At 37.0% G+C, this 19,996-nt stretch overlaps 1 protein-coding gene across 2 annotated transcripts; it reads right to left on the bottom strand.

Annotated features, from left to right (window-relative positions):
* Positions 1-2,223: 2,223 nt before the first annotated feature.
* AMACR (alpha-methylacyl-CoA racemase) lies at positions 2,224-19,735 on the bottom strand. Of its 2 annotated transcripts, none has more exons than XM_074207070.1 (6): positions 19,617-19,735; positions 16,002-16,276; positions 13,869-14,012; positions 12,034-12,194; positions 8,560-8,746; positions 2,224-3,428 (listed from the first exon to the last, which is right to left on the bottom strand). In XM_074207070.1, the coding sequence occupies exons 2-6, from the start codon at positions 16,243-16,245 to the stop codon at positions 3,019-3,021; spliced, it is 1,146 nt and encodes a 381-aa protein (XP_074063171.1). In that variant the 5' UTR covers positions 16,246-16,276; positions 19,617-19,735; the 3' UTR covers positions 2,224-3,018. The 2 variants fall into 2 exon arrangements, with proteins under 2 accessions (XP_074063171.1, XP_074063170.1); XM_074207069.1 differs by having other exon boundaries at positions 16,002-16,273.
* Between the last annotated feature and the right edge of the window lie 261 nt (positions 19,736-19,996).

The raw sequence follows: 19,996 nt of genomic DNA, 5'->3' as shown, positions 1-19,996 counted from the left end.
TTTTCTTTCTCCCATTCCATTTCCCTTTTTTTCTATTGACTCCATTTTTACACCATATTTTATCTTCGGATTCAGCTTTCTCCTGTGCTTCAACTATAAAAGCTCCTTCTATCTGCTCTATTAACTGAGAAGGTTCATATGAGTATTATCAGTGTCATTTTTCTATGCAGGAATACATGCAGTTCATCCTCATTAAGTCCCTCATATTTCCCCCCTCTCTTCCAATCTCCATGCTTCACTTGAGTCCTGTATCTGAAGATCAAACCTTCTGTTCAGCTCTGGCCATTCCAAAAGGAACATTTGAAATTCCCCTGGTTCATTGAAAGTCCATCTTTTTCCCTGGAAGAGGACATTCAGCCTTGCTGGGTAGTTCATTCTTGGCTGCATTCTAAGCTCTCTTGCCTTCCAGTATATTGTATTCCAAGCCCTACAGCTTCCAATGTAGCTGCTGCTAAGTCCTGTGTGATCCTGACTGCAGCTCCACGATATTTGAACTGTGTCCTTCTGGCTGCTTGTAATATTTTCTCTTTGACTTGGGAGTTCTGGAACTTGGCTATAATATTCCTAGGGGTTGGGATCTCTTTCTCTGGGAGATCATTAGATTCTCTCCATTTCTATTTTGCCCTCTGCTTCTAGAATATCAGGGCAATTTTCCTGTAGTAATTCTTTGAAAATGATGTCAAGGCTCTTTTCCGGATCATGACTTTCAGGTATTCCAATAATTTTTAAATTATCTTTCCTAAGTCTGTTTTCCATATCAGTTGTTTTTTCAATGAGATATTTCACATTTTCTTCTAATTTTTCATTGTTTGGTTTTGAAATATTGATTCCTGATTTCTATTAAATTCATCAATCTCCCTGAATTCTATTCTTTGTCTGAAGGATTTGTTCTCCTCAGAGAGTTTTCTTATCTCTTTTTCCATGTGGCCAATTTTGCTTTTTAAAGCATTCTTCTCCTCAATAACTTTTTGAACTGTTCTATCCATTTGACCTAAGCTGGTTTTTAGCATGCTATTTTCTTCAGCATTTTTTTGGATTTCCTTGACTAAGCTGCTGACTTCATTTTCATGTTTTTCCTGCATCTCTCTCCTTTCTTTTCCCAGTTTTTCTTCCAACTCCCTCATTTGATTTTCAAAGTCTTTTTTGAGCTCTATCATAGCCTGAGCCCAATTTCTGTTTTTCTTGGAGTCTTTAGATGCAGGAGCTTGTGCTTCCTCATCTTCAGACTGAGTATTTTGGTCCGTCTTGGGCTCATTTGCAAAATATTTCTCAATAGTCTTCTTTTTGTTTCTCTGCTTGCTCATTTTCCCAGCCTGGGCCTGGTTTGGGGTATTTCTTGAGCTTTTGGGACACTCCCACAAGGGTCTCAGTGTGTGAGGTTCTGTCCTCCCTCCTGGTCTGTGAATGACCATAAGCGCCCCCCTCTGTCAAGGGGCTGATGTGGGGGGGGGGGGGCTGCTGTTCTATGGTGGGGGCCTAGACTGTGGTCAGGATCTGAATGTGGTCAGAGCCCCAGAGTCCTGTTTCAGGGGCAAAGGACAGAGTTTGGCAGTCTCTCTCTCTCTCTTCACTCCCCTCCCTCAGCTCAATGGGCTCATGCCCTGGGGGCTCCTGCTTAAGGGCTCCGCCTGCTTCTGTTTCCTGGATCAGGGCTGGGGAAAGATGATGCTCCTTGCTGTATGCCCTGAGGGCTGGGCTCCACATGCTCGCTCTGGCAGAGGTCCCCCACTGTTCCCCCACTTCGTGCCCGGTGTTCCTCGGGGTGCAGCTCAGGAGACTCCTCCGCTGCTTGTGAGCTGAGACCCCCAGCACCCTGGGGCTGCCTCCAGGAGCCTGAGGTTCTTTGGCTCTGGTGGGCCACCCCTCTGGCGGGCCACCTCTCCCACCCCGGGGAGCAGAGCCTTTCTGCTCTTTTCCAGGTTACCTTGAGTAGGAGAACTGCCTCACTGGGTCCCTTTGTGGGTTCTGTCTCTCGAAAGTTTAGAGTCCTTAGCTGATGAATTTTATTAGAGAGCTCCTAAGACTCGATCCCTTCTTGTCACCATCTAGAGTCTATCATCTTTTCCTAGAATCTCTATGACAATCTTTGAATTGTGGCTGGAGATCTAAACATTTGTGTTTGGTGACGTGCTTTCTCCAAAAATTTTTCTTATGATCATGAACATGATGATCATGAACATGACCATATCATCATTCTGTAGATTAGGGATTTTTCCAACTCAAGATAAAGACATGTTTTGGGATGGTCTATAATAGTGTTTACATGCTTTATTAAGTAGAGGTCTATGGGGAAGTTGGAAGAGCAGTCTAAAAACAGCAAAAGATGTGGGGCAAGAGGGAAGGTGGGGAGAAACAGTGGGTTCCCCAAAGATATAAGGAGGCAGCAGAGGGAAGGATTTTCATCACTCTTGAAGGAATCAGAAGGGTGGAAAAGTGTTCTGAAGGGTGTTAGGTGTCTCTTTATGCTAGTTAGATAGGTAGGGTCAGGTGTTAAGAGCCAAGGAAAACATAATATATCTTTTTTTCCCCCTTCTATACTCAGGGAATGGGTAATGTTTTGGGTTTTTTTTCCTCAATTGCTTCTAAAAAAGTGAATGTACCTCAGGTGCAACATAGACGGTGTGTGGGGGGCACTGTAACTATTCTCTGGGGTTTTCTTCTTTCTTTGTCTTAAGACATCACTACAAAATGACTTTTAATTAATTTGAAATCATTAAAAGCACTTTCATGTTTTACATTCAAAAGATTAATTTAAAGGCATCATTTATACACAATCATCTATTGTGAACATTATCTTAAAATTACAACCTTCATAAGTCAAAAGTCCACAAAGAAAAATCCTTGGTGAACTGTGCAACAAAAATAATTTTTCAGTTACTAATTATTCCCTGATTAGGATAGTCCAACAAATGTAATACCATAATTTCCTATCTCTATGCATAAAGTGTTAATTCTCATCCTGTATCATATTCATATTCATATCATATTCATTCTTCAAACCAATTAAACTCTATTAGTTTATAGATTAGCCTTTGTTTTACTTATTTCAATAATTTTGTCCAAATTAAGCTGGTTAATCTCTTCCTTGCTAAACCCAAATTCTTGAAGTATCTCTTCAGTATGTTCTCCTGCCACTGGATTCCTTTTGGTAGAGGGGACAGCTGGTGTCCTTGAAAGTAAAGGAGCAGGTCTGGGACTCATATTATGATCCTCATCAGTGATAAAAGTGCCCCGTTCTTGGTTATGTTCATTAAGGGCAGCTTCCTCCAAACTCACAACAGGAGTCACACATGCATCTGTGCCATCAAAAATCTTACACCACTCTGCCTGTGTCTTCTTTGCAAAAGTATCTGCAAATTTCTTCTTCATTTCTTCCCAGTTAGACATACTGAACTGATCTGGAAGTTCCTCACAATTTAATCCCAGTCCTGATGAGAGAAAATAAAATATTCTTATTTACTGACTATGCTTTGGTAGTAATTAAGCCATACCATTAATAGAAAGATTATCTCTTGTTTAAAAGAACAGTGTTCAGTTAATTTAGTCTTAGTTTACTCTTTGTTTGCAGAAATAAAATGTTAACTTTGATATTAATTTCAAAGAAAATTTGTTCATAATAGGACAATTCTCTATGATTAAAATCTTCTGGTCAGAATACTTATAATTAAAACTACATGATTTAATATTTATAACTATTCTTTTTGTGCTATCAAAGAACTGGAAACACAGTAGATTTCCATCAATTGCAGAATGGTTGAGCAAATTATTGTTCAAGAATTTAATATATAAGTAATGATAAATATCACAAAAACAAAAAACACAGAAAAATTATATTGTGATGAAAATTGATGAGACAAGAAAATAATATACACAATGACATTGATGATAATGATGTTTCTCTTTCATTTTTGAAGAAGACCTTGGTCAAGTCACTTAACCCCATTGCCCTACCAAAAAAAAAAAATTCCCCTCAGGATCTTTGTATAAAGATTAGATATAACAGCATCCATTGAAACACTCAGTAACTCCAAATAAATTTGAGAGTGAGGTAGATGTCCTTACTGTCAAATTATTCTTTGTACATTCTTCCATTTTCATACCATCCCAGCTGTCATGTTCAATTAAAGTCTTCATGTAAATTAAAATTCCACAAATGAAGATTCTGACTAGCCTTAAAAGCTACTTAAGATAATTTGGATGGCTTTATAGGCCTCAAAAAATCTTCCTGTTACCAAATATGAATAGTACAAAATTAAATTTCTCTGAAATTCTACTGTTAGTTCATTTTTTGTGGCTTACATGACTGAATTTTATCAATGCATATGGTAAGTTAGTAAGTATCAAGTGTCTGGGGTCACATTTGAACTCGGGTCTTCCTGACTGCATCACCTGGCTACCCCTCCACCCCATTTTACAGATGAAGAAATTAGGTTCTTGAACCAGTTCCAATATTTACTAACCATGTGATTTTTAAGTAACTTAACTTCAATGGGTCTCAGTTTCCTAATCAATAAAATGAGGACATCTTTAAAAGACAAAGATTTGTCATGACTGAGAACATTCAAAAGTTCTGAGAATACAATTTTAAAAGAAAACTTCCAAAACATTTTGAGCAAGGGCAGGCCCAGTGAAAAAAGTGGCATTCCAATGTGAAAGGCACAAAAGTCATTTGGGGGCGGCTAGGTGGCATAGTGGATAAAGCACCAGCCTTGGAGTCAGGAGTACCTGGGTTCAAATCCGGTCTCAGACACCTAGCTGTGTGGCCTTGGGCAAGCCACTTAACCCCATTCGCCTTACAAAAAAAAAAATTCTGATATATCTGTTAAAAAATAAGTCCCATTATTTCAGTCATATGTAATATATATATATATATATATATATATATGCGCATACATATATATATATATACAGTATTCATGTTTATAAATACAAAACTACACACCCATCTCCCTTATCTTGATTGCTATACTTAGATTTGAAAAATATTTCTTTGAAAATGGACATAAAGAAACTCAAGATATCATGACAATACACTATGTTCATGGAAGATTTTTTAAGGCCTATAAAGTCATCCAAATTATCTTAAGCAGCATTTCAAATGGATGGATGTTGTTCAAACACACTGTTTAAGGAAACAGCAATATAAATTAAACCATTACTCATCCTTCCAAGTAATTATACTTCAAACAAATGAATAAGATATTGATTTGTCATCCCCAAATGTCAATTATATATTGTTTCAATGCATAAATTGCTTCAATGTATAAAATACTACTAGCAAAGGTCATCTATTTCATTGATATGCTTACAAATTCTGGACTCTTAAACCCACCATGAGACAGACTTGAGAGGTCATCTAGTTTAACCTATATCTAGTTCAATAATGTAGTCATCTAGCCATTCCTTGGAAACCTCTACTGAGGGAGCACACCATCCCCAGAGGCAGACCTGACAAACTGTAGGATAGTGCTGATGTCAAGAAGCTTTTCCTAAAGCTGAACTCAGATCTGCCTCTCTGCAGCTTCCATACACTATTCTAATTCTGCTTTTCTAGACCAGTGTAAACAGTCCTAAGTCCTCTTCCATATCACAATCCTTTAAATCCTTGAAGATACTTTCCCCTCTCTAAACTCAGTCTTCTCTTCTCAAGGCCACTCATTCTCAGGTCTTTATAAGGCATGATCATCAGGACCCAATGACTCCCCTCGAGATGCTGTTCCAGACTATCAATGTCCTTCCTAAAATATGGGACCTAGAATTGAATACAATGCACAACAAATATGGTATCAAGAGGGCAGAGTAATATGGAACTATGACCTCCTTGGTCCTAATGAAATTGATCCATTCCCTTGCTAAGATCACATTAATGTTTTTGGCTGCCATGTTAGTGATGCCATATGAAGTTGTGATCCACTTAATTGTCCTCCTTCCCAGTCTTTTTCAAACAAACTTCTGTCTCTCCATACCCCCCCATCACACTAGTGAAATTGATTTTTTGAATCAAGTATAAGACTTGGAATTCAATTGGGATAAATGTAATCTTATTGGATTCAATTCCATGTTCTAAACTTGTCAACATCACTTTGGAACCTTAGCTTTCCCTCCTAGTTTTGGATCATCCACAATTTTTATGGAGGTGCATTCTATGCCTTCATTCAAGTCATTGATAAAAATGTTAATCAAAACAATGTTCAGCCAAGATCCTTGGGGTACTTCATGATATATCTTTCAAGCTGACATCAGGTTCAGGACATTGATGAAAAATCAAAGAATTTGTCAACTTAACCAGTTTAGAATCCAACAAGTTATATTATTGTATAAAACAAAATACTTTTCTCAAACAATCAAGATATGCTAATCATAAGAATTCTTCAAAAATTTTAAGAGTCAGCAAAAGTTTTATTACAGACATAAAAAGTAAAAGTTTTGCTTTCTCATATATTCAAATCTATGACCTAATTGGTGTAGTGGATAGCTTGTAAGGAAACCACCTCTACTAATGTAGACGAGCAACTTTTCTTCAATATATAGTACAGGAAGTTAACTAGGGAACTGTGAGCTTAAAGCAACTTGCCCAGAGTCATATTGTTAGTATGGTCAGAAGCAGGACCTGAATTGAAAGTCTTCCTAACACTGAAGATGGCTCTCTATATCACTATATCATACTGCCTTTCATCTAACTATAAATTATAAGGAAATAATAATAACACTTTGAAAAAATGCATAGTGTCATGAAAAGCTTCCTAAATACTGAAGAGGGAAATAGGTATTTGAAGACAATTCTTCCATCCATGGAATGAATTATGAATTGACCGTTCATAAAAATTCAACTTAAATATTTCTTAGAAAATTATTAATGGAAAAAAATATTTCTGCTGGATAATCTTTTATCAAGACTTAAAAAGTAGAAAAATAAATCCATTCTGTTGCACACTTTGGAGACAAATGAATACTAAAGACACACACACACACACACACACACACACACACACACACACACACACACACATACATACACTCACAGTCAGATCCTGAAAACACTTCTACAGAGCCATAGTGGATATATTGTATCACAATGCTTTTTGAATATTCATTTATCTCCAAAATGTGTAACAGAACACAGTTTAGGTTTAGAATTTAAAATGAAGATGATCTATTTCCAGTTAATTCCAGTGATTTTCCTGAAAAGTAATTCATATGACATACCAATTACTATATCCATTTTTGCATTTCTCACCCAGAAATTGGTCAAATAGTATCAATAATAGTTGTTTAAAAATATTTTTATTACTATGCTCAATTGTTTCAGTTGTATCTGACTCTCCATGACTCCACTTTGGTTCTCTTAGCAAAGATATTGGAGTAGTTTGTATTTCCTTCTCATGTTCATTTTATAAATGAGCCCAATGTCACACAATTAGTTGGCACTGAGACTAAAACTGAATTCAAGTCTTGTTGACTCTGGTATTCTAAACTCTGTACCACTTAGTTGGTCCAGTGTAATATAGTATTAAGGTCATACATTTAAAACATACAAATTTATTATGTGATTTTATTTTATTATGCTGTATTTTTATTTATATTGTATTATGTAGTTCTTTTAAACTACATCTTAACTTTTTTATTTCTGAAATAAGATTTAACTTAGAAAGATTCTAATACATATGAATACAATAACTTTTAGAACAATTATTCAGACAGAGAGTAAAATCTGAAGAGCAGTATTACTAATATAAGGAAATCTGAAATTTATTATGAATTATGAGGTTAAAATAACACGTATCACTATTAAAATCTTTTAACTGAAATTCTATATGTGATTCTAAATCAATGAACCATGAAACTTAGAAATACTTCCAGAGGTCTACCAAAGAACAAGAACTATTCAAGTAAGTAGATGACTTCCTCCTTTAAATTACCATTCTAATGCCAGTAGTGTATAATTTCTGCTAAGTCCTAGCAGGAAGTGACAAGCTGTATGCCCATTATCTGACTAACAGCAAAATTCAGATAGGATGATCACCAAAAACTTATTCACTGGGTGAGTATTTTCTTTTTGGTCAACTTACTAAGGTATGAAGGAAGAGTTTGGTTATATGTTGGTAAGGAGGGTATGTCACCCTAATAAAATCAGGACTTTTTTAAAGATATCTGAACAAGTGGGACATTTATAAAGTAAGAGTAAGGGCATCTACTGGGGATAAGCAGTCACATGATAAGCTTGTATTTCTACCCTGCTGCATAATGAAAAAGTAATAAATGTATGTTGAATTGAATGAAGGCTATTTTAAGTACCTAAACAGATCTTAATAATAACACATATATCCTTCAAAATTCAGAAAGATTATAAGAATTAAATGTTTTTTAATTGGGGAAAACATAAGTTTTAATATTGAAATTTAAAGTAAATGATAATGTACGTTGGTTACTCAGAATGTAAACATATAAGAAAACCAATATTCTAAATTTCAAAGGGTCTCTCAAAAGAAACTCTCAGCTGTACAGCCAGGACACTTATGAAAACAGATAAACAAGCAGTGGCTTCCAAAAACTCATTACCATTAATCAGCAGTGCATAGAATGGAGCTTCTATGGCACCAACAGCCATGAATTTCCCATCTGAAGTCCTATACGTTTCATAGAAAGGTGCTCCACTGTCTAATACATTCTTTCCCCGAGGCTGGCTCCAGAGTTCTGCATTTTGTGATTGCCATAGAAAAGAACTTAAATATGCTGTTCCTTCCACCTGGAAAGAATAAGAAGAAATGTCATTTGATTTACAAATGAAATAGTTGATACAGATTGTTTCCATTGTAAAGAACACAAGTTACTTCAGTCAGATTTTGTTGTTGTTATTCCTCTTAAGAGTGACATAGAAATATTTTCCACATTTGAAAAACAGGACTCATTTTTAATGGAACTTTAACACATTTAGAGTTAGAAGGGACCTTAAAAGTTATCAAGTCTAGCCTCCTTATTTCAGAGACATATTAATATTAAGAGAAATATTAAATGACTTGCTCAAGTTCCTTCAGCTAGTATGTACTGGAGGCATAATTCAAGCCATAGTGTCTGTCCAAGACCAAGTGTCTATTTACTGCACCATGCTTTCTCTCACGCATAATTTCTTTACCCAATCATGAAGCTGTAGTTAGTTCAGCAGGGAATTATTTTACTGGAGAGGAATATCATCTGGCCCCAAACCCCTGACTTCAGTACCCGAATTTTCTTGAAAGCTTAAGGTTTTTGTTGTCCCTACTATACAATCACACTGGGAAGCTTCATACCAGTAATGGTAAGGGCAGCTAGGTAGTGCCATGGCTAGAGCACCAGCCCTGGAGTCAGGAGGACCTGAGTTCAAATTCAACTTCAGACACTTGACACATACTAGCTGTGTGACCTTGAATGTTCCCTCTCACTCAAATCCAATTCACATGTTTGTCGCGGCATCACTTCCCTTCTTTGAGAAGAAAGGGCAAACAACAATAACATTTAATAATGGATAATCAATCAGAATAAACTAGTCCCCAAACACACTTCTGATCTTCATATTCTCAGCAAATAATTTGCCTCCTACTTTATTCAAAACCATACAATTGTATTCTTGCAGTGTTCTTCACTTCCAAACTTCATGTCTTTCTCAGGGTAAGTGTTTCTTCTTGCAAAGGTTAACACCCTTACCTGTGCCAATGATCATATTCTGTCCCATCCCAACTTGCTCAACTGATCATTCCATTTCTGTCATCCTTATTTCTCCTTCTCTGCCTGCTCCTAAGGAAAAAATTTGTTTCCTAAACCCTTTTATATTCTCTACTATTCTATATCTCTCCTCCCTTCCTTTTTTGCTGCTAGTAAAACTTCTTTAAAAAATGTGTGTGCGTGTGTGTGTGTGTGTGTGTGTGTGTGTGTGTGTGTAAAATATACTTATTGCCTCCACAACCTCACCACCTACTTACTCTTGCCATCTGGCTTCAGTCCCTGACATTCTAGTGAAAGATCACCAATGACCTTCTAATTGCCAAATCAAATGACCTTTTCCAAGCCTTGCTCTCATTTATCTCCCTACTTCATTTGTGACATAATGAACTTAGGAACATTAGAGTTCAAATCCAGTTTCAGATATTCAGTTGCTTTATGAACTTCATCAAATAACTAAATTGATATATGAAATGAAGGGGATTATTCATAGAGTTGGTTTCACAAGAATCAGATGAGACAATATTTAAAAAATGCTTCAATGACTTTAAAGTGTTAGGTAAATATCAGTTGTTATTGTTGATAATTTCTACTCCTTTGTATTCTATGATATATTCTCAACCTTCTCCAACATGTTTTAACTTTCATTCTGTCTCCTTCATTGGTTTCTTAACCTCCCCCTTAAAATGCACATAGACATTCTCCAAGGCTCTGTTCTCAGTATTCTCTCTTTTGACTATTTCATTCCCTTCAACAGATTCACATAACTACCTCTGAGGATCCTAGACTTGGAGCTGAAAGGAACCTCAGAGATCAGCTCCAAATCCCCCATTTGAGAGATGAGGAAAACCTGGATCAGAAAAGTGAAGTGAATGACCAGACATCACATACATAACACAGGGCATAGCTGGGATTCAAATAAAAGTCCTCTGATGTGAAATTCAACACATTTCCTATTTTACCATGAATACCAACAGTTAGATTACTATTTCTAGAAAGTCTAAAAACTATGCACTTTGTCACTGGTAGAAGCAGAAAGGGAATTAAGTCTCATTTCATATTCTTTGTTTCATAGGTTTCTCCCATGAAACATTATTTCAGTAATAGAAATGAAAAGCATATTATAAGGAAATGAACTAAATAATTGTAATGATGAATTTTTGTCACCAGGGAATGACAAAAAACACCCCTCTTTCTATGGATAAATGGTAGTCAGGATGTGAACAATGTTGCACATACTAATGGGCACATTCACTCAGGCAATTTTAAATGTTTTTTTTTTCTTTGTTGCAAGGAAGGGCTCATTGGCTGAGGAAAGAGCTATATATTAAGGAACATCTGCAATATAACTTGAAGAAAGGTTCTAGGGTTTTTATGCATGGTCCAGATAAGCTTTATAATTTCAAGATAACTTTCTGTTAAACAAAAAATAAATAAATAGATCCTTTGTCCTTGGAGTGCTTTCTGACTGGAGAGACCTGTCTGTTAGCTAATAAGTAGAACAACCTTGCTCAGAACAACCTTGTTGACCATTCTTATCAATGAGGAAGCTTCCATAAGAATCTCATCTACCCTTGGCATCCCAATCATCTTATAGCAAAGCAAAAAGAAATGGTAGAATAAGAACAAACAAGGGATGAGAGGGTTGGACTAGATGGTTTCAGAAGCCAAATATGCCAATAAAGTATCCATAATTACTTTTTTCCTCTAATTAAGAAAAATGTTTTCTTAACCATTGCTAATTTCCATTTGAAGTTAGTTGTTATAATGTCTAATTTAGATCAAATATTTAAATTTTATTAATATTCGCATTTTCTCTACATGATTATATAGTTTGGTCAACTACTTTTAAAAGAAACTATACCTTTTCTCACATTGACTTTTAAAAACACATTTTAAGCAAATGGGAGCAGGAGTTTAAAACAAGAGAGAGATTTCTGCACAATAGGACATTAAAATAATGTAAAATGATGATCCAGACTAGAGACATATTGGACAAAAATTCCTGTTTTCAATGGGATTGTGGAAGAACTTAAATCTATTGTGATTTAGTTAAATAAATAGCCTCTTTCCCCTTAAGTTGGAAATCCGATAGTCTAATCTAAAGAGAAGAGGAAGAAAAGTGCTGGAAAACTAGGTATAAATGAAGGGAGTCAAGTGATTATTATTATGTTAATCAAAGAAAAGGTAAGATTTAAATTTGGCAAAGTCTATCAAAGCATAGGAGACCATCTTGGGAAAAGTAATTTCCTTAGAAACTTGAATGTTGCTTCAAATGTCAAAAATTGCACTTGGAAACAACTGGCAGTTATTTCGTTTTTAGTGATGGAAACTTACCATGTTTGCATCAATGACCTGACCTTTGCCAGATTGCATACGTTCATAAAGAGCCAGCACAATGCCCAATGCACACATCAAACTACCTCCACCAAAGTCAGCCAGAAGATTTAGTGGTGCATAAGGAGTCTCATTGCTCCTGCCTAATTTCGACAGCACACCTATACATTTAAAAAGAAAATAATTCAAGAGACAAGTACACCATGAATTTAAGACTTGTTTTCAATCATGAGTTTTTTAAAAATCCGAAGTATTTTTAGCCTCTAAAAAATAGACTGATTTTTTTCCTAATTCAGAGGCTTTCTTTCCTACATTTGTAAAGACAAGCATCATTTTTATAACATTTTTAATAAACCAAGCTGTGTATTCTCAAATTCTAATCCAGTTGGTTGTGTTACTATGCTTTTCTATTTATACTCACTCATAGAGTTCAGGAAATTAATGAATATTATTATCTCATAGATTCCATAGGACATATGAAAAATCTCCATTTTTTGGATAAAGCATCACTTCTTGGCCCATCTGGACTAAGATCAATGTAGTACTTTGACAAATCCATAATTTAACAGGTTCAGGAACTTCTTCCACTGGTGTAACTCACAACCCTAGTTCTCTTCCTGTACAGTTTTTGGCCAATAGCCTCCATATGCCTCAGTTTCCTCAACTGTAACAAGGGATGAAACAATATCTTCCTTACAAGTTTATGGTGAGGATCAAATAGGATATTCAGAACTTGACAGATAGTAACCCTTTAATAAGTGCCTATTTACCATCCCTTCCCTGCTCTAAAGAACTGGGCCAAAGCACTATTAGACTTCTTTTGATTCAATTAATACTTCATGGGGCCCCAGGAGGCACTCTTGTCCCACTCTGATACCTCAATTTTGTATGAAGGGTCCACTTCCCTTTTTAATTATTCATTACTTCATCAGTGCTTTTTATTCTACTTCTCATCACTGACAAAATGCTATATCCTAAAACATATCTTTCCATAAATGCACTTAAGTCGTGACCAAAATTAGCTTCCTTCATTAAATATTCTACTTCAATAATTCATCACAGTTCAGAGACATACTTGGTTTTCAAGATTATACCAGCATAACACAAATTCTGGCAGGTGCTAGTTAAACAGGAAATGCTTTGAGTACAGAGGCCTGTTTTCTGAGAACTACTTTAGCTAAATGGGACACATGGCAAAAAAAAAAAAATAATAATTTTTAAGCAACTGCAACTTTCAAAGAATGTACACCAAATGAAAAAAATTCAGGACACATCAGTAAATACAACACCAATGGAATAGTGGAAGTTTGGTTTAACTGAATCCTTTATTGAGTTTTCAGTAGATTTATTTTTTTCTTCAACAGCTTTCTCTGTTTATAAAGCAATCAGTACTGCTTTAAGTCTTTCAATATTTTCCTCCAGAATGGTGCAAAAGTAATGTTATGTATGACAAAAGAAGGAAAATGATAAATGTTGGAGGGGATGTGGGAAAACTGGGACACTAATGTACTATTGGAGATATGAAGTGATCCAACCATTCTGGAGAGCAATTTGAAACCATGTCCAAAGACCTATAAAAGTGTGCATACTCTAGACTTACATGAACTGATACAAGTGAAATAAGTAGAAACAAGAAATCTTTGTACATAGCAATAGTAATGTTGTATAATGAAAAATTGATCCAAGACAATTTCAAAGGGTTCATGATGAAAAATTATATTCACTTCCTGAGAAAGAACTGATATTATCCAAATTTAGTCTTAAGTAAACTATTTTTCACCTTCAGTGGATGTAAATAAAATGTAAGAAAAATTGAATTATAATCTTCAACATACCTGACAAGGCCAGATAATTGATATCATGACCTGCTGCTTTAGATAATCTCCCTGACTGACCAAATCCACTCAATCTGGCATAGATAAGCCTTGGATTGTCCTTTTGCAGAACTTCTGGACCAAGTCCAAATTTCTCCATGACACCTAAGTAGAATGTAAACATTTAAGGTAATTTTTTGTTAACTTCTTTGAGAATCGTGAAAAACAAATTACATGGGGCAGCTTAGATGGCACAGACACTTAATAATTACTTAGTTGTGTAACCTTGGGCAAGTCACTTAATTCCATTGCCTTGCACATACCAAAAAAAGCAAAGAAAAACAAATTACTTATGTTTATTCATGTTTGGCTCAGTCCTAGGGACTAAAATTTATTACAGCTTTCCAAAGATACATTTGTGAAGCCTGTCTGGCAGTATATTTGGCTTAAAGGGAGAAAAAAAATTAATCAACATATTTGGATTCAGAGAAGTACATGTGCAGGGCATTGAAACCCTAACCCAAAATGACAACTCTGAGTCCTCTAAAAGTGGCAGCAAAGAGTTAAAATTTAATTTCGTTCTTGCAAGAAGTGGGGCATTTCCTAAATCTCTATGAAAGAGAGCCAGCAGGAAAAGCCGAATTACAGAAGTTGAAGAAGGGATAAAAAAGCCCACAAAAACCACAACCAATCCCCCCCCTCCTCTTTTCTGCTGACCCCTTACAACAACTGGTCAAATTTGATGGTCTGAAGAGAAGGGTGGTGTACCTAAGCTTTCCTAGGAGGGTCTGTCTTTGTTGACACCTTATATGGTTAGGGTGACATAATTTTTCTAGCTGGAGATCCAGGTTCTCAAGCTCACCTGATTCTTGAGAAATAGAAACTGAGGCCTATGGCTTAGACTAATTTAGCACTGTTTCTGAAAAGTCAGCACTTTTGCCCCTCACATACAGTTCTGAAAAGATATGGCCTACCTTTTACAAATGTATATATAAAACACCTTATGTATTTATTTACTTTATATATTTGGAGTTTTACATGTTTTTAGTCAAGCATGACAGTGCTGTTTCAGAAATTCAGAATTTAGAGGGTTTCAGATATGCTTAAAAATAGAAGCCTAAGAATCAAAGGCAGCTAAATAATACAGAGCAGAGAGCTTTTGATTTGGAAGACAGGAAAAATTATCTTAATTTGAATCCTGTCACCAAACACTTCCTAAATGTGTGGTCCTGGGCAAGTCATTGAAGTTTTCTGAGTTTTAGTTTCCTCATCTGTAAAATTGGGATAATAAAGAGAATCAAATGAGATGACACTATATTCAAAGAACTTCTGCAATGCTTAAAGCACTATATAAATGCTAACTATTATTATTTAACATATCATATTTTTCCTCCTTCACAGTTGTTGCTAACATCCCACCAGCTCTAGTCTTCAGAGCACCTGAAGCCTGAGGTTAAAAGCCTCTAGGAAACTCTTAAGTCCTCTTCCCTAAGTATTTGGGAAGTTACTCATCAGATCAAACAAACATAGGATTATAGATTTGGAGAGGAAGGGGCCTTGGAAGCCATGGAGTCCATCCCTTTCATTGTATATATGAGGAATCTGACGCACAGAGAGATAAAGCGATTTACCCAGAGTGGCGTGCCAAAAGTACTCTTCTTCTTTGAGATTGGGCTGAGTTGGGTTTTGTTGAGGCTTTTTTATTTTATTTTATTTTATTTAGGTTTTTGCAAGGCAATGGGGTTACATGACTTGCCTAAGATCACACAGCTAGGTAACTATTAAATGTCTGAGCCTGCATTTGAGGTCAGGTCCTCCTCTATCCACTGTGCCACCTAGCCGCCCCTTGTTGGGGCTTTTTTTGAAAAAAATGGTTGCTTATTCATTTTTGTTAGAAATGTAAATGACACATATCTGACACCACTACACAGGCAAGGGCCCCTCCCCCTCCCTCCCCTCCCCTTCTTCGTCTACAAAATGACTTTTTAGGGCTCCTTCCACACTGGGGTCGGTTCCACTTACACAGATTAAAAGCCCCCTCCCGGCTGGGCTGCAGGCCCCGGGGGCGGGGGTCCCGCAGGCCGCAAGGAGGGAGGGGCCTCTCCGTGTCGGGCCGGCCTGGGGGGGAGGGGGCGGGGCCGTCCGCGCGCTCACCTGACCGGAAGGGCTCCACCACCACGTCCACCTGGCGGCTGAGCCTGCGCAGCACGGCCGTCCCCTCGGGCCGCTTCAAGTCCAAGGCCAAGGATCGCTTCCCTCGGGCCATCCAAGTAGGGCCGGGCTGGCCCCGCCGGTCCACCCGCATCACCTGGGCCCCGAAGTCGGCCAGGATCATGCCGCAGTGGGGGCCTGGGGCCAGGCCGGCCAGCTCCAGGACGCGGATCCCTTGGAGAGCCATGGACGACCTCCGAGACCGAGGGCGCCTCCTGCTGGGAGGGGAAACCAGTTCAGTGACCCGGGGGCCTTGGGAGGCAAGCGGCCAAGGCCTAGTGCGCCTGCGCGGAGGCGGGGAGTCTGCGCAGTGGCGACGGCGAAGCCCGGCGACCTTCCCGGGCTCGAGCCCCTCCCTTCCCCGCCTTGTAGACCACCCGCTAAGGTCCTTAGCAGTCCGCCTTGCTGGACGAAATTCTTCACCCGAAACTGGGGACCAATGAGCTCTCTGGTCCTTAAATTGTCTTGAACAATGCTAATTGAGGTCTCACCTTGAGGTGAAAGGCCTTCTATATGCAACCTACTCTGTTAGGTAAGTGCTTTTCATCATCCTCACTTTTCATATGCAACTTACTCTTGGGTGAGTGCTTTTCATCATCCTCATTTTACAAATACAAATCAGGAAAGTGAAGGTGAGAGAGGAAGGACTCAGTGGCATTCAAACTTGTTTTCCTAATCCTCAGTATCCTGTATCACCGGGTTGCCACTACTTCAATAGATGACTGATTTGATATGTGTGTTCTGTCCCCTGTGCAGATTACAACAACCCCGGATCTCAGTGAGTCAGCATCTGTTGTCAAAAAGTGACAAATTATCTGTCTTCAGCACAGTTGCATAATAGTTCCATACCTCTGGGCCTTTGGAATACATTTCAGATTGGCATGAGTTAGATTCCTCTAATCACTCTGTGAACATATAAGTAGAAATGGAACAGTACTTCCAAAATCACATAGATCTCATTTTATGAATGGGGGGTCAGTAAATGACTTGGCTAAGGTCATGAAGGTAGGAAAGCATCAGAGGAAGGGTGGATCCCAAGTCCTATGCCATAGAGAAATAAGAGCTAGGTGGATATATAGTTGCCAGACATATTATGGCAAGTATCAAATGATTTGATACTTGACACAAGAAATAATTTAGGGGAAATGGAAGAAAATTCAGAGATATTTATTCTGTGATCTATTCCATTCAGAGATCTCTTCCAAATCTCACATTTTCCCCAAGGTAGATATAAAAATCCCTATCATTACAGTAGTAATCATTGTTCTTTGTGAATGAAGGTGGAAGGTGGAAACATCATGTACTGGAGCCAATTTATACCTACCTGATTGTTAAATTTTCAGTATGAGCATTTGCACCTCAATATTAAGCAAATGCTTATTGTTTTGTTGATTGTCTAAATTTAGGAACACCGTAGAGAAAATATTAATAATGCACATTGTACTTAAAAGTGTGTCATAGTGACATATCTATTTCAGTCTTAGACAATTTTCAGCATATTGTTTGGATAGAAGTGACCTTAGAGGTCATCTAGTCCAAGCCAAATGTTTTTTAAATGTGATATATTTTCTGTAGAGATCACATTGTATGTTGGGGAACTAAGGCTTAGAGGCATTAAATTATTTGCTTAAGGTTATACCTTAAATTTTGACTCTACTAAGAACAGGGATATAGGGACAGGAGCTCTGACTAAAAGCCAACCTTCTTCCCATATGAAAAACCATTGTTTTTCCCAAGTGTTCTAGATTGACTTATGAAAGCCTATGGAATACAAGTAATGGGCAGTATAATAACTGTCATATATCAGGGCACAGAGATTAAATATTTGATCAGAAAGGACAAGATAAACACAATCAAGGAAAATGTCTTTCTTCTCCCTTTCTTTTTTTTCTCTCTCTTACCTGCTTTTCTGTATCAACCATATCATTATCCTATATTTACGGTTCCCAAGACCATAAGCACATAACTGCTCCCTGACCTTGTCAAATTTTTTACTATCTAGTTCTGATCATGCCCCATCTACTCCCTCACCCTGACCCCACTATTGAGCAAAAATCTCTTCTGATTAATTCTCTTCTCTTCCACAGAGGCTACTTTGACTCAATTCCCTGAATCCCAGGTCCTTCATCTGTAAAATGAGAAATTTGGACAATGAGGAGTAAGAGTAGATGATATCTGAGGTCCCTTGCCATTCCAAGTCTATGTTCCTATGATTCTTTGATTATTAATGTGAATTTTCCTTCCAACAATGCATTGAAAACATAGATAATATTACTTCATTTAAACTATAAAATATTAGGGGAAAATCAAACGAGAGTTCACCTAAGTAATATCAACTTAACTATAGGTACAAATACCTAGGTTTTTCATATTTTTCCTATAAAACTTTGCATGATGAAAAATGGTCAAGATGATTTTAAACAACTTTAACTCTTTTTTCTTTTATCCCATGCATTGTACCAAATAATGTATTCCTTTAAAAAAAACTTTATATCTTTGTTATTGCATCACCAGTTTCTAAACAAAAACTTCTCCCTTCTATCTAGTGTCCTTGTAGAGGACTTGTATGTCAAGAAGATGATGATTTTCATGTTGATTGATGTGATATGTGTAATGAATATACTAATTTGGATTTCAAGTCAGGCTCTGTGCCTGGGAAAACACTGAAAACACAGTAACAGAAGCCATCCATTAATCATGGCAAGTCTTGCCCTGAACTATGTTTGCCTGTATTAAGTGAACAGTATAGTCTACTCTCTTCTATTTTTGTACTGTAACCTTATACAATCAGCTCAGCTGTTCAAACAGACTTGGATGGTCACAAGTGATGTAATTGATGTATTGTCCTGGAAATATTATTCAAAGCCTCAAAACTGATTCCCACTTATGATCATGTATGAAATACTTGACTCCAGCAAGGTGACAATCCAAGGAATGGAGTAATCCCATGATTTTCAAATTGATTCCCTGCAAAGAAAGTAATTAATAAACCACTGCTGATTTACAAGCACTCTGTCTCTGGTCTGCTTTGTCACAACCAGGTCAGAGACAGCTCAGTAAAAACCTGGATAACATAACATTTTTTTTTACCTTACTAGTAATTTTTCAATTATATGTAAAAATAATTTTTTAACATTCATTTTTGCTGAATGTAAAATTTTGAGTTACAAAGTTTTCTCCTTCCCTCCAACTCCTCTCCAACCCTTCATGTAACAAAATTTAAAAAGAAAGGGAAAGCACTTCAGTGAAACCAGATAATCAGTGGTAAATGCCAGTGCATGCTACATTTCACATCCAAAGTCTCTCACCTGTGCAAATAGTTAAGGAATTTATTCCTATATATCATGTAAATTATTTAAAGTACTTATTTTGAAAAAAATCTTCTCACTAGAGTTGCTTTCCCTCCTCCTTACATTAAGTCTAACTACACATGTAAGTCTGAAATCCAAGATTAGTTTGTGAGAATCTCTTTCTATCCTTACATCATTATTTATTTTGGGGGATTTGAATAGGGTTTTGTTTAAGAACAAGCAAGACCCAATGCCCAGTTAACATTACCTTGTCACTTCTCAAGTTTGTGTCACTTTGGATTACTTCCAAATATCCTCCAGCAGATATAATACCAAAGAGATCTTTTTCTTCCAAGAGGTGATGATGACTGAGTCCTCAGAACAGTCATGATCCAAAATTTATACTGGAACTCAGTTACTTCATGTATATTAAACACAAGCACCTCCTCCCAAAGTACACAGCCCCAGTATTAATTGTTCTCGTGGACTTTCATTTCAAAGTCAAAGGTTCAGATTTCACAAGTTTTTTTTTAAATTTCCGACAAAATAGTCCTCCCTGACTAAGCTTTGTTCTCATAATTTTATAAAAAGAACAGTGTCCAAGATTGTATATTCATATATTTTTGTCACCCCAGTGATAAAACATGA

The sequence above is a fragment of the Macrotis lagotis genome, chromosome X, assembly GCF_037893015.1.
Source record: "Macrotis lagotis isolate mMagLag1 chromosome X, bilby.v1.9.chrom.fasta, whole genome shotgun sequence".
NCBI classification, from domain to species: Eukaryota; Metazoa; Chordata; class Mammalia; order Peramelemorphia; family Peramelidae; genus Macrotis; species Macrotis lagotis.
The sequence above is the reverse complement of the archived record's forward strand: the minus strand, read 5'-3'. Positions and strand labels throughout refer to the sequence as shown.

Coding starts and splice junctions, on each gene's coding strand:
- AMACR (XM_074207070.1), bottom strand. CDS start 16,245: ATGGCTCTCCAAGGGATCCGCGTCCTGGAGCTGGCCGGCCTGGCCCCA. Junction 8,747..12,033: donor AGGTCATTGATGCAAACATG/GTAAGTTTCCAT, acceptor TATTCTTTCCAG/GTGGAAGGAACAGCATATTT. Junction 3,429..8,559: donor CTATGCACTGCTGATTAATG/GTAATGAGTTTT, acceptor TTCTCTCATCAG/GACTGGGATTAAATTGTGAG.